The sequence below is a fragment of the Coregonus lavaretus genome (genome assembly GCF_964263955.1).
Source record: "Coregonus lavaretus genome assembly, chromosome: 18".
NCBI lineage: Eukaryota > Metazoa > Chordata > Actinopteri > Salmoniformes > Salmonidae > Coregonus > Coregonus lavaretus.
Window position 1 is genome coordinate 11,357,519 of NC_140005.1, and position 13,512 is coordinate 11,371,030.

The 13,512-nt window shown below is 41.7% G+C and overlaps 1 protein-coding gene across 1 annotated transcript in view; it reads right to left on the reverse strand.

The window, feature by feature from the left end:
• LOC311145549 (unconventional myosin-VI-like) overlaps positions 1-13,512 on the reverse strand; it is a 108,530-nt gene that overhangs the window by 69,632 nt on the left and 25,386 nt on the right. Inside the window, exons 7-11 of the mRNA XM_084181817.1 lie at positions 10,041-10,096; positions 9,844-9,941; positions 9,480-9,644; positions 7,743-7,823; positions 694-874 (exon numbers count right to left, since the gene is read on the reverse strand). Of these exons, the coding sequence (XP_084037943.1) occupies positions 694-874; positions 7,743-7,823; positions 9,480-9,644; positions 9,844-9,941; positions 10,041-10,096 (581 nt within the window). The remainder of the gene's footprint in view (positions 1-693; positions 875-7,742; positions 7,824-9,479; positions 9,645-9,843; positions 9,942-10,040; positions 10,097-13,512) is intronic.

Consider the following 13,512-nt stretch of genomic DNA (forward strand, 5'->3'; position numbering starts at 1 on the left):
TCCAGAGAGCTACACCAAGAGGGTTTTCACACCAAACTGGTTTGGAGCGGTTTACCGAACTCTGGTGTGTTTCCCTCCTCATTTTGGTTTGGTTGGACTGGTGTGAACACACTATCCACACTTGGGAGTGCACTAAACAACGCACAATGGTTCGCTCAAAAGGGTGGTCTCGGTATGATTCAATTCGTACCGCGGTTCGCTGCAGGTGAGAATGCGGTCCGTAAAAAACACAGGAAAAGAACCAGAGTCGCACAGTATTATTGGTTGTTTGACTACGAGCATTTGATTAAATGCACACAGCATCATAACTTGATATGGCTGAAACATTCTGAGTATAGCAGCACATTTATGAGCGGATCCGGGGGATATAGGCTACTGAATATAGCCTATTCATGTCCTATGTTGTTGGAAGACCAAAGCGAAAGTAATATGATGTTTGGGACACAAAAGTGATTCTTCTTGATAATCATAGATGGATTTAACTTGAGCATTTTGGGCCAATAAACAAATTACTAGCATGGACAAGTGGTTTTGTTTAGGTGTTTTAGTTCGTTTGACATTTGGCAATGTGAAATCAACCGAACCAAATGAAAAAAATTTAATGTAACAAATAATCAAACTGATTCGAACTATACCTTAGAACTATGTGAGAAAACTCCTTAACAGAGAGGTTGTGTATGTAACTTTATTTACCCGATGTGCTCCCAGTCTCCTCAAAGTCGATGTTGCCCAGGTGCAGCACCCCGGCCACCACCCTGAACAGGTCCAGCTTCTCCGTGTCATCAAGGCCAATTTTCTTCATGGCCCCGCACATCCTGTTGAAGTCTCCCTGGTCGTCCAGCAGAGGGTCCTTCAGTGCGCCCAGCTTCACATGCTGGAAGAAGGAGAGACCGGAGAGTCAGGATACTGCACCTGAGTCTCAGAGTAGGAGTGCTGGGGACCTGATCCTAGATCACCACTCATTAAAATAGCTCGATCCATTTCCCTTATTCATTTTGCCGTTTCTTTCTAGAAGCATTATACTGCACAACTATATTATTATTTAGCTCCTTTGTTAGCAGAAAGCTACAGTTTACGGTTCTTTTTTAGCAGTAAGCTACAGTTTACAGTTCTTTGTTAGCAGTAAGCTACAGTTTACAGTTCTTTGTTAGCAGTAAGCTACAGTTTATAGTTCTTTGTTAGCAGAAAACTACAGTTTATAGTTCTTTGTTAGCAGAAAACTACAGTTTATACACTGAGTGTACAAAACATTAGGAACACCTTCCTAATATTGAGCTGCACCCACTTTTGCCCTCAAACAGCCTCAATTTGTCGGTTCATGGACTCTACAAGGTGTCGAAAGCGTTCCACGGGGATGCTGGCCCACGTCAACTCCAATGCTTCCCACAGTTGTGTCAAGTTAGCTGGATGTCCTTTGGGTGGTGGGCCATTCTTGATACACACAGGAAACTGTTGAGTGTGAAACACTCAGCAGCGTTGCAGTTATTGACACACTTAAACCGGTGCGCCTGCCACCTACTATCATACCCCGTTCAAAGGCACTTAAATATTTTGTCTTTCCCATTCACCCTCTGAATGGCACACATACAGTCATGGTCAAAAGTTTTGAGAATTACACAAATATTAATTTTCACAAAGTCTGCTGCCTCAGTTTTTATGATGGCAATTTGCATATACTCCAGAATGTTATGAAGAGTGATCAGATTAATTGCAAAGTCCCTCTTTACCACGAAAATGAACTTAATCCCAAAAAAACATTTCCACTACATTTCAGCCCTTCCACAAAAGGACCAGCTGACATCATGTCAGTGATTCTCTCGTTAACACAGGTGAGAGTGTTGACGAGGACAAGGCTGGAGATCACTCTGTCATGCTGATTGGAAGACTGGAAGCTTTAAAAGGAGGGTGGTGCTTGAAATCATTGTTCTTCCTCTGTTAACCATCGTTATCTGCAAGGAAACACGTGCCGTCATCATTGCTTTGCACAAAAAGGGCTTCACAGGCAAGGATATTGTTGCTAGTAAGATTGCACCTAAATCAACCATTTATCGGATCATCAAGAACTTAAAGGAGAGATGTTCAATTGTTGTGAAGAAGGCCTCAGGGCGCCCAAGAAAGTCCAGCAAGCGCCAGGACCGTCTCCTAAAGTTGATTCAGCTGCGGGATCGGGGCACCACCAGTGCAGAGATTTCTCAGGAATGGAAGCAGGCAGGTGTGAGTGCATCTGCACGCACAGTGAGGCGAAGACTTTTTGAGGATGGCCTGGTGTCAAGAAGGGCAGCGAGGAAGCCACTTCTATCCAGGAAAAACATCAGGGACAGACTGATATTCTGCAAAAAGTACAGGGATTGGACTACTGAGGACTGGGGTAAAGTCATTTTCTCTGATGAATCCCCTTTCCAATTATTTGGGGCATCCGGAAAAAGGCTTGTCCGGAGAAGACAAGGTGAGCGCTACCATCGGTCCTGTGTCATGCCAACAGTATAGCTTCCTGAGACCATTCATGCGTGGGGTTGCTTCTCAGCCAAGGGAGTGGGCTCACTCACAATTTTGCCTAAGAACACAGCCATGAATAAAGAATGGTACCAACACATCCTCTGAGAGCAACTTCTCCCAACCTTCCAAGAACAGTTTGGTGACGAACAATGCCTTTTCCAGCATGATGGAGCACCTTGCCATAAGGCAAAAGTGATAACTAAGTGGCTCGGGGAACAAAACATCGAAAGTTTGGGTCCATGGCCAGGAAACTCCCCAGACCTTAATCTCATTGAGAACTTGTGGTCGATCCTCAAGAGGCGGGTGAACAAACAAAAACCCACAAATTCTGAAAAACTCCAAGCATTGATTATTCTAGAATGGGCTGCCATCAGTCAGGATGTGGCCCAGAAGTAAATTGACAGCATGCCAGGGCAGATTGCAGAGGTCTTGAAAAAGAAGGGTCAACACTGCAAATATTGACTCTTTGCATAAACTTAATGTAATTGTCAATAAAAGCCTTTGACACTTATGGAATGCTTGTAATTATACTTCAGTATACCATAGTAACATCTAAAAATATCTAAAAACACTGAAGCAGCAAACTTTGTGAAGACCAATACTTGTGTCATTCTCAAAACTTTTGACTACGACTGTACACAATCCATGTCTCGATTGTCTTAAGGCTTAAAAATCCTTCTTTAACCGGTCTCCTCCCCTTCATCTACACTGATTGAAGTGGATTTAACAAGTGACGTCAATAAGGGATCCTAGCCTTCACCTGGATTCACCTAGTCAGTCTGTCATGGAAAGAGCAAGTGTTCCTAATGTTTTGTACACTCAGTGTACCATACATATTGGTATGTACACTACCAGTCAAAGGTTTGGACACACCTACTCATTCAAGGGTTTTTCTTTATTTTTTAAATCTTTTACATTGTAGATTAATAGTGAAGACATCAAAACTATGAAAAAACACGTATGGAATCATGTAGTAACCAAAAAAGTGTTAAGCAAATCAAAATATATTTTATATTTAAGATCCTTCAAATAGCCACCCTTTGCCTTGATGACAGCGTTGCACACTCTTGGCATTCTCTCAACCAGCTTCATGAGGTAGTCACCTGGAATGCATTTCAATTAACAGGTGTGCCTTCTTTAAAGTTCATTTGTGGAATTTCTTTCCTTCTTAATACGTTTGAGCCAATCAGTTGTGTTGTGACAAGGTAGGGGGGTATACAGAAGATAGCCCTATTTGGTAAAAGACCAATCCGTATTGTGGCAAGAACAGCTGAAATAGGCGAAGAGAAACGGCAGTCCTTCATTACTTTAAAGACACGAAGGTCAGTCAATAGGAAACATTTCAAGAACTTTGAAAGTTTCTGCAAGTGCAGTCGCAAAAACCATCAAGCGCTATGATGAAACTGGCTCTCATGAGGACCGCCACAGGAATGGAAGACCCAGAGTTACTTCTGCTGCAGAGGATAAGTTAATTAGAGTTACCAGCCTCAGAAATTGCAGCCCAAATAAATGCTTCACAGAGTTCAAGTTACAGACACATCAACATCAACTGTTCAGAGGAGACTGCGTGAATCAGGCCTTCATGGTCGAATTGCTGCAAAGAAACCACTACTAAAGGACACCAATAAGAAGAAGAGACCTGCTTGGGCCAAGAAACACGAGCAATGGACATTAGGACATTAATATGTCCTTTGGTCAGGAGTCCAAATTTGAGATTTTTGGTTCAAACCGCTGTGTCTTTGTGAGATGCGGTGTGGGTGAACGGATGATCTCTGCATTGTAGTTCCCACCGTAAAGCATGGAGGAGGATGTGTTATGGTGTTGGGATGCTTTGCTGGTGACACTGTCTGTGATTTATTTAGAATTCAAGGCACACTTAACCAGCATGGCTACCACAGCATTCTGCAGCAATACGCCATCCGATCTGGTTTGGGCTTAGTGGGACTATCATTTGTTTTTCAACAGGACAATGACCCAACACACTTCCAGGCTGTGTAAGGGCTATTTGACCAAGAAGGAGAGTGATGGAGTGCTGCATCAGATGACCTGGCCTCCACAATCCCCAGACCTCAACCCAACTGAGATGGTTTGGGATGTGTCAGACGGCAGAGTGAAGGAAAAGCAGCCAACAAGTGCTCAGCATATGTGGGAACTCCTTCAAGACTGTTGGAAAAGCATTCCAGGTGAAGCTGGTTGAGAGAATGCCAAGAGTGTGCAAAACTGTCATCAAGTCAAAGGGTGGCTATTTGAAGAATATCAAATATAAAATATATTTTTATTTGTTTAACACTTTCTTGGTTACTACATGATTCCATATGTGTTATTTTATAGTTTTGATGTCTTCACTATTATTCTACAATGTAAAAAAATAGTACAAATAAAGAAAAACCCTTGAATGAGTAGGTGTGTCCAAACTTTTGACTGGTACTGTATATATATGGGATTGTTTTGGAGAGTAATTCAGTTCTGTTTTAGAATTCAACTGGGTAGGTTCCTTGAGCCAGGTACACCCCCAGCCTGTAAGAGCTATGGAAGCTACAGGGTAAGCCATTTTTAAGCTTTTTGCAGTTTATTTTGTTTGAGAAGTAATTCTATTGTCTACCTGTTTGTCTTGTAAATATTCATTGGCGGCTATCACTATTGAACACTGTGAATAAATATGAACACCTTTGCACCAGAACCTTCGGCCTCCTCCTGAATATCTGCCCTTAAGACCGTATCTCTACGTTACCTACCTCACACTGGCATAGCATCAAATACTCCCTCTCACCCTTTAATATCAGAAATTACAAATCCACCACTGACAGATATAAGCAGAGGCATAGAAAAGTACAGTGGATTTGTGATTTCTGGTTTGAAGGAGGGCTGGCAGACTTCAAAGCAGAAAACAGAGGCACACCAAAGCGAATGTCACAGTATTATGTTGTTCAATACTACTACACCAAGGATTTTCCTGCTATTGAAATCCTTGGGCGGGCCGCCTAAGTGTTTTTTCGGGACACTTAAGTCCAAATAGTCACCAAAAATATATATTCAGGATGGAAAAACACTTTCAGTGTAAACTTAAGACTAAAACCAGATAAAGCATGTAGAAAAGGTAATGGAGCTATATATTTTATAAATAATATAATCTTTCAGAACTAGCCATCACCAAAATAAAAGCTAGACAGTCGGGGAGAATTGAACATTTCTAAAATAACGAATTTAGCAGTATTGATTTTGTTATTATGTTTGAGCATGGCAAAATGCATAGAATTGCAGAAAATTAGCTTTAAAACTGCAACATTTTCTCTCAGCTCCATGGAAGAATAATAGATTTGCAGGACATTTGTTTCAGTTTTAAAGCTAATGTCCTGCAATTCTAGACATTTTGCCATGGAGCTGAGAGAAATTGTTTCAGTTAAAGCTATTTCTCTCAGCGCCATAGAGAAATGTGTAGAATTGCAGGAAATTGGCTTAAATATGTAATAATTCTGTGCCCCCTGCCACATCCCTTGCCACGCCCATCTCCTAAGCCCCTTTTTGATACAGGAAAACCCCTGTACACTACTGTGAGATTTTGGTTATTGGATTTCAACTGACCTGTCACAAGTGTGTATCTGTAACAATGTCTCTTTAGGCTGATAATACACTACACTGTGACATTCTGAACCTGATAGAAGCTAGACAAAAAAAGAAATAGCCAAGCCCCATCCATGCACACTGATAAAAGAAACATGCTCGGTATAAGGTCCTGTTTGCACTACAATCCCATGCATGTGAAGCTGAGTCTCTCCCCACCTTATTATCCTGCATTACATTGACCCGAGGCAGGGCAAAGAGACGCACAACAAGCTTGATTAGTAACACCCCAAGTGTTATGAGATCATTGCTCTCTCAACACACTGAATAGAAGCTGTGAAAAGGTACACTTGGTTAATTGTCAAAATGGTAGAGACATAGGCCTGTTTGATTTTGTCTATACAGGAATATAACAATTCACACATAGCCTACAAGAGATCGGCGGGACTTTCACCTGTGCCAAGGTTTCTATCTATTTTCCTTTTTTGTGCACAATAAATGTTTTATCAGCAAACAATTATACATGTTCCTACTTCACACAGTGAGCAGTCACATGTATGTATTGGCAATACACCCGAGGGACAAATAATGGTGCGTTAACAACAAAATTAATTACACATTTCCAGCATTGGCAAAATTTCACATCTTACATACCGTATTTTCCGCACTATAAGGCGCACCGGAGTATAAGCCGCAGCAGCTAAATTGAATGATGTGTACATATATAAACCGCACTGGACTATAAGCCGCAGGTGTTTTCATGTTTAATTACCATATGTAAGGGTTCGTGCACAGAGGGGATTGTCGGGAAAGAGATGGCTGCTTGAGGAAGCTCCCATTTATTAACATTTCAACAAACAAGTTGCATATTTGCAAAACGTATTCAAGTGTGACCATTTAGTGCAATAGTAGCTACAGAACATATACTGTGCTGTGTAAACTGTACTGTATCACATAGCGTTTCAGACACACAAACTTTTCAACTTTCAAACTTCAAACTGTCTCGCTCTCGTAATGTCTGTCTGTCTTGCTCTCGTTCTGTCTCTCGTACCACTCTCGGTTCCACTTTTACTTTTGCGCGCTACCTGTCTCACTCTTTTCCGGCTTCCAGCTTTTCCTGCTGGAGCCCGCCGCTTAAAGGTGGGGGGCGCGGACCGGTCATAGAGCCCATAGAGTTAAAGTTGGTGGACTGTAACCTGTAAAATCCATAGATTTAGGAGGTCTTCTAGTGGCCGTTAGCTGTAAAAATCCATAGATTAGCCGCACCGTTATATAAGCCGCAGGGTCGAAAAATGGGAAAAAAGGCGCGGCTTATAGTCTGAAAATTACGGTAATTTATCAAAAACACAGACCTCAACTCATTCTGAAACAAAACAAATTGTCATCTGCAATAATTTATACTTAGAGTTTTCTCTCATGTCAATGTTTAGTGAGCATACAGTACAATAACGTTTTGCACCGCAAGTTTTTTATTTCTAAAGACAAATCCTGATACAGTTTTGCATGAATACCTGTACCAATAACTCAATACATTTATATGACTAAATAAGTCCTTAAAGTTCATATTCAAATTAAATTCAAAGCCACTTGTGACCAGGAGGATTTGGAATAAATCAAGCACTACCAGCTGTGAAGGCCTTCACTGGTCAGAGAGGTAAAACAGAATAGGCTGAAAGGTACCATACCTCAGGACTCTTGCGATTCTGCATGATCTGTTTGTCTGTGTCCTTGCTGGCAAAGTATCTGGTGCATCCTCGGTTCAAATACTTCGAAGACAAAAGAGAACACACACAAACAATTAGCATTCAAGAAATAACCTAAGTGTAGACAAACCGTATAAGCTAAACTATGTTGGATATGTTTATGATCGAGAGATATAGACGTCGGCAGAAGATATGACTAGAATGAGACTGACGACGACGACTTGGAACAAGAGACTAACAGTGGCTTATGTGCAAAGTGAATGAGGTAGCATTATTGATAACACTGCTTTTACATTGCAGGTCTGGTTGTGAAAATACAGTATCCTATCCTCAGCCAATATCTCTGTTCTCTCAACTCCAGTATTGATGCTAATAAATAACTTGTATAATTTAGTATTTCATACATTTTGTAGGGTTACAATGAATGCAAGAAAAGTGGCATTGCTTTTAGCCATGTTCCAAGATTAACTATCTATTATGTAAATGTGGCTTCACAGTTGGCTTGGTTTTAATTGCATTGGAATGAATTGCCTCTGTTGATGTGACTGTCTCCGTGGAGACTCGATATAATCATACTGTGAAAAATACCCAAAACAACAACTATAGTTGTTGAAGCATTGTTATAGCGTTGTTTAGAGCGAGGGTGAAATGAACCAAGGAATTTAGCTAATCCCCTAACACCTTTAGTGTGTTAGTTCTAGAACACACACCGATCGTACTTCTATTCCATCACAAATCCCACATTCACCAATGTGCGCTTAGTTACACTGGGGGCACAGCCAAGACAGAGAAATGCCTAACAAATACTAAGTATGTGCAGAATCTCTCCACTTTCAAACACAAGTAACAGACTTTAGTTCATTAGATATAGCACACATGACATCTAGTGGTCATGTAGAGAATAGCGTAACTCCTGTCCAGTGTTAGGCCTGTAACTGGTTCAGTGGAGAACATTGTGGAAAGCCTCTGTTGTCTAGGACTACTTTTACATTACTTGGCAGCAAGATTATGTCAAGAGGAAAAATTAAGAAGGCACAGTGATGACGAAACGTTGGTGGTTTATCCAATAAATTACTGGGAGCTCGTATATAGTGTGCAACTTATTATTTTTATAGCATACAGTTTACTCGCCGTCAGTCAGCACCTCTACCAACTGTTTTGGGGTTTGCGTCAGCTCATGCTTTTTAGTGGAAGATGCCCATCTAAAATAGAAAAGACAATGGAAAATGTCCACCAATGACACGACTGACGATTCAATTGAGTTTTCCATTTACACAATTTACTTCATGGTGGAAAAATTTGGCAGGAGGACTGTGTTGCTTCATTAGGCAGGGAGAGGAACAGACGACCATTAGGCAGGGAGAGGGACAGTTGACCTCCCCCTCTAAAAGAACACAGTCAGGCATGGGGGACAGGGCTATTTGCAGCTTTCTTTCAAAGGACTCAGCCATCCATTCTCTCAACTTGGTATGCAAAGACTTGACACTCTCTGGAAACACCCTTCAGTGATACACAGGTCCTCTATATGGTCCTCTGTAGCTCAGCCGGTAGAGCACGGCGCTTGTAACGCCAAGGTAGTGGGTTCGATCCCCGGGACCACCCATACACAAAAAAAATTATGCACGCATGACTGTAAGTCGCTTTGGATAAAAGCGTCTGCTAAATGGCATATTATTATTATTATAGGTTGCGCTCTGTGTATGCATGTGTGAGACTGACCCTGAAGCTGTCAGGGGAGTCAAGGTGCAGCTTCTGTCTGATGTCCTCAGAGGCTCCAGCACACAGCCTGTAGAAGATGTGGTAGTTCCTCTCCTCTTTACTCTGCATGCAGATCCTTGACTTCTCCAGCAGGTAGTGGGACACAAAGCCACCTACCACATTATTCTGTTACACACACACACACACACACACACACACACACACACACAGGTGCAGGATGCATACACACAGAACATTTGGGCCGATGAAGCAACAATGAAACAGACCAATACACTGAAATGCCTTACGCACATAGAATTTTACCAAAATACTGAAATTCCTTATCATGACGAAATTGTATTTGCCACAGAAAATGATGGCTAACCTTTTCATTGAAGTGGATTTCCACAAATTTCCCAAAACGACTGCTGTTGTTATTCCTGACTGTCTTGGCGTTTCCAAAGGCCTCAAGCAGGGGGTTTGCTGAAATTCACAGGCACAAAATAAGTATTTGAGATCTCAACTATAGATGGCCTAAGTATGATTAGGAAGTTATTAGTGAAGTTATATGTTAAATCCTACCCTCAACAATTCTCTCATCAATATCTTCACCGGTGCCGTATGACGTTGTTAAATATCTATGGGATGAAAGTCAGATGAAGACTAACAACGATGCTATATTATATTAAGTTTTGGACATGAGGTATACTACAGAAACCATGGCTTATGCATTGACGACCAATGTCATTATACACAACACAAGTTTGGTTAAAGATAGACTCAACTAGATGACATCACAAAGAACAGCACTGCTTCTCTCACACAGTCACACACATTATTATGTGCATGTGCTCTTCATGCTGTTTCAAAGTGGTAGCTATGGGACTAGGGCTGTTATGGTGACCCTATTACCGCCACACTGGATGTCATGATTCATGACCACAGTCAAATTCCACCTGAACGTTGAGGCACATTCATCTCCTCCTATACGCACTGTAGGCTACATTAATAGCTCTGATACGTTGGTAGTACCCAACTAGCTAACAACCGTCAGGTCGCTAATGGCCTGGTACTCAGCACTCCATTGTCGCTCTAATCACTCTGACATCAATGCAAATGCAATCGAAAATCACATCAAACAATCATATCAAAACAGTATTATGCGTTTGAAATTCAACCGTTAGGCTACATTGTTTGACCTTACTGTGATCAATCAACTTGAAGAAAGAAGTGCTACTTCAGGTTGAAACTGAGTGGGAAAAAAGGTTGTGGTGGATCTTATTTCGATTCCAAACACAACGAAAATGGACAGCTTTTTCTAAAGGTGATTATTAATTCAAAACATTTAAGACGCCGCATACAACCAGACCCATATTAGCGCTGATGCATACGCCTATAGCCCAAGCCCGAAAAAAAGCCTGAATTAAAATAAAGATTGTGCCATTATCCAATACAAAGACTAATATCCTACCGCATATTACGCAATGCAGAAAAACATATTTAAGATGTCTTTGGTACATTTGGTCTAGCCTATACAGTGCATTCGGAAAGTATTCAGACCCCTTGACTTTTTCCACATTTTGTTACGTTACAGCCTTATTCCAAAATTGATTGTTTCCCCCCCCCCTCATTAATCTACACACAATACCCCATAATGACAAAGCAAAAACAGGTTTTTAGAAATGTTTGCAAATGTATTAAAAATAAAAAATAAAGATATATCACATTTACATAAGTATTCAGACCCTTTACTCAGTACTTTGTTGAAGCACCTTTGGCAGCAATTACAATCTTGACTCTTCTTGGGTATGACGCTATAAGCTCGGCACACCTGTATTTTGGGAGTTTCTCCCATTCTTGTCTGCAGATCCTCTCAAGCTCTGTCAGGTTGGATGGGGAGCGTCGCTGCACAGCTATTTTCAGATCTCTCCAGAGATGTTAGATTGGGTTAAAGTCCGGGCTCTGGCTGGGCCACTCAAAGACATTTAGAGACTTGTCCCAAAGCCACTCCTGCATTGTCTTGGCTGTGTGCTTAGGGTGGTTGTCCTGTTGGAAGGTGAACCTTTGCCACAGTCTGAGGTCCTGAGTGCTCTGGAGCAGGTTTTCATCTAGGATCTCTCTGTACTTTGCTCCGTTCATCTTTGCCTCGATCCTGACTAGTCTCCCAGTCCGTGCTGCTTAAAAACATCCCCACAGCATGATGCTGCCACCACCATGCTTCACCGATGGGATGGTGCCAGGTTTCCTCCAGACGTGACGCTTGGAATTCAGGCCAAAGAGTTATCAGACCAAATAGTCTTGTTTCTCATGGTCTGAGAGTCCTTTAGGTTCCTTTTGGCAAATGCCAAGCAGGCTGTCATGTGCCTTTTACTGAGGAGTGGCTTCCGTCTGGCCACTCTACCGTAAAGGCCTAATTGGTGGAGTGCTGCAGAGATGGTTGTCCTTCTGGAAGGTTCTCCCATCTCCACAGAGGAACTCTGGAGCTCTAACCAAGTGACCATGGGGTTTTTGGTCACCTCCCTGACCAAGGCCCTTCTCCCCCGATTGCTCAGTTTGGCCGGGCGGCCAGCTCTAGGAAGAGTCTTGGTGGTTCCAAACTTTTTCCATTCATGAATGATGGCAGCCACTGTGTTCTTGGGGACCTTCAATGCTGCAGAAATCTTTTGGTACCCTTCCCCAGATCTGTGCCTCGACACAATCCTGTCTCGGAGCTCTACGGACAATTCCTTCGACCTCATGGCTTGGTTTTTGCTCTGACATGCACTGTCAACTGTGGGACCTTATATAGACAGGTGTGTGCCTTTCCAAATTATATGTCCAATCAATTGAATTTACCACAGGTGGACTCCAATCAAGTTGTAGAAACATCAAGGATGATCAATGGAAACAGGATGCACTTGAGCTCAATTTTGAGTATCATAGCAATGTTTTTTTGGGTAATACATTTGCAAACATTTCTAAAAACCTGTTTTTGATTTGTCATTATAGGATATTGTGTATAGATTGATGAGGACTTTTTTTATTTAATCAATTTTAGAATAAGGCTGTAACGTAACAAAATGTGGAAAAAGGGAATATTTTACGAATGCACTGTACTACAAAAATTAAACAAACTCAAGTAATCGCCTTTGAGTATGGACTGTATTATTATGCATACTGGATGGACTGGGTACCGTATGCTACGCTCCAAACTTTTATCCATGTGTCTGGGGGAGAGAGCCTATAAGGCCTAGGCGATGCTGTTGGTTCATTGATTGTGCAGGGTGGCTTACTGAGTAGGCTAGTTAGCCTACAATTATAGTGAATTTGTATTTGATTTTGAATAGTCTAGTAATAAGGCATTTTTTATATTTTCATAATTAATAGGCTGACATTCCATTTAGCTACAGACTATCTCACCATCGTGCATTTCCATCTCCTCCTCTCTCTCCTTCATTCCTTTCCTCGCTCGAGCGTGCAGAGAGGGGCTGTCAACAGTTTAATGACATTTGTTTCGTTGTGAAAACATGTTACTATCGATGTTCCCAAATAGATTTAACTTGGTGGCTGCAGGAACAGGGTTGGAGAGCCCATGGCATACAGAGTTTGGGCAGAATATCACCTGTCGCGCAGTGAGAGGCTGGCTGCTCCTCAAACAGTGGTTGATGCGTGGAGTGAAATAAGTGTTCTTATAAGCCCAGACATTTCTATATGCAATCCTGTGTGAAAGCAGGGTTTTGATAGTTGCCACTAAAAAGAGGGTGGACCCCAGCTTTCTACTGCTACTATAATCATTTCTCAGCTGCTAATATTAAGCACATTGCTCCACTGTAAAACCGGAGTAGGCTACCCGACATGATTGAAAAAGGAACTGGGAAAGCGGCCTCCATTCACTATTCAAATACACATGTCTTCTTTCCTCTGCCCCTGTTCCTGCCCATTGGATAATGGCCCATTCTAAATCTAAATACATTTCACATATTAAAGACAAGATTAAATTGAGAATAGTTTGATGGGTGAGAATATGATCACTTGAGAGAACAACAGCGTGTGCAGCCTGAGGCAAGCTTTTTTG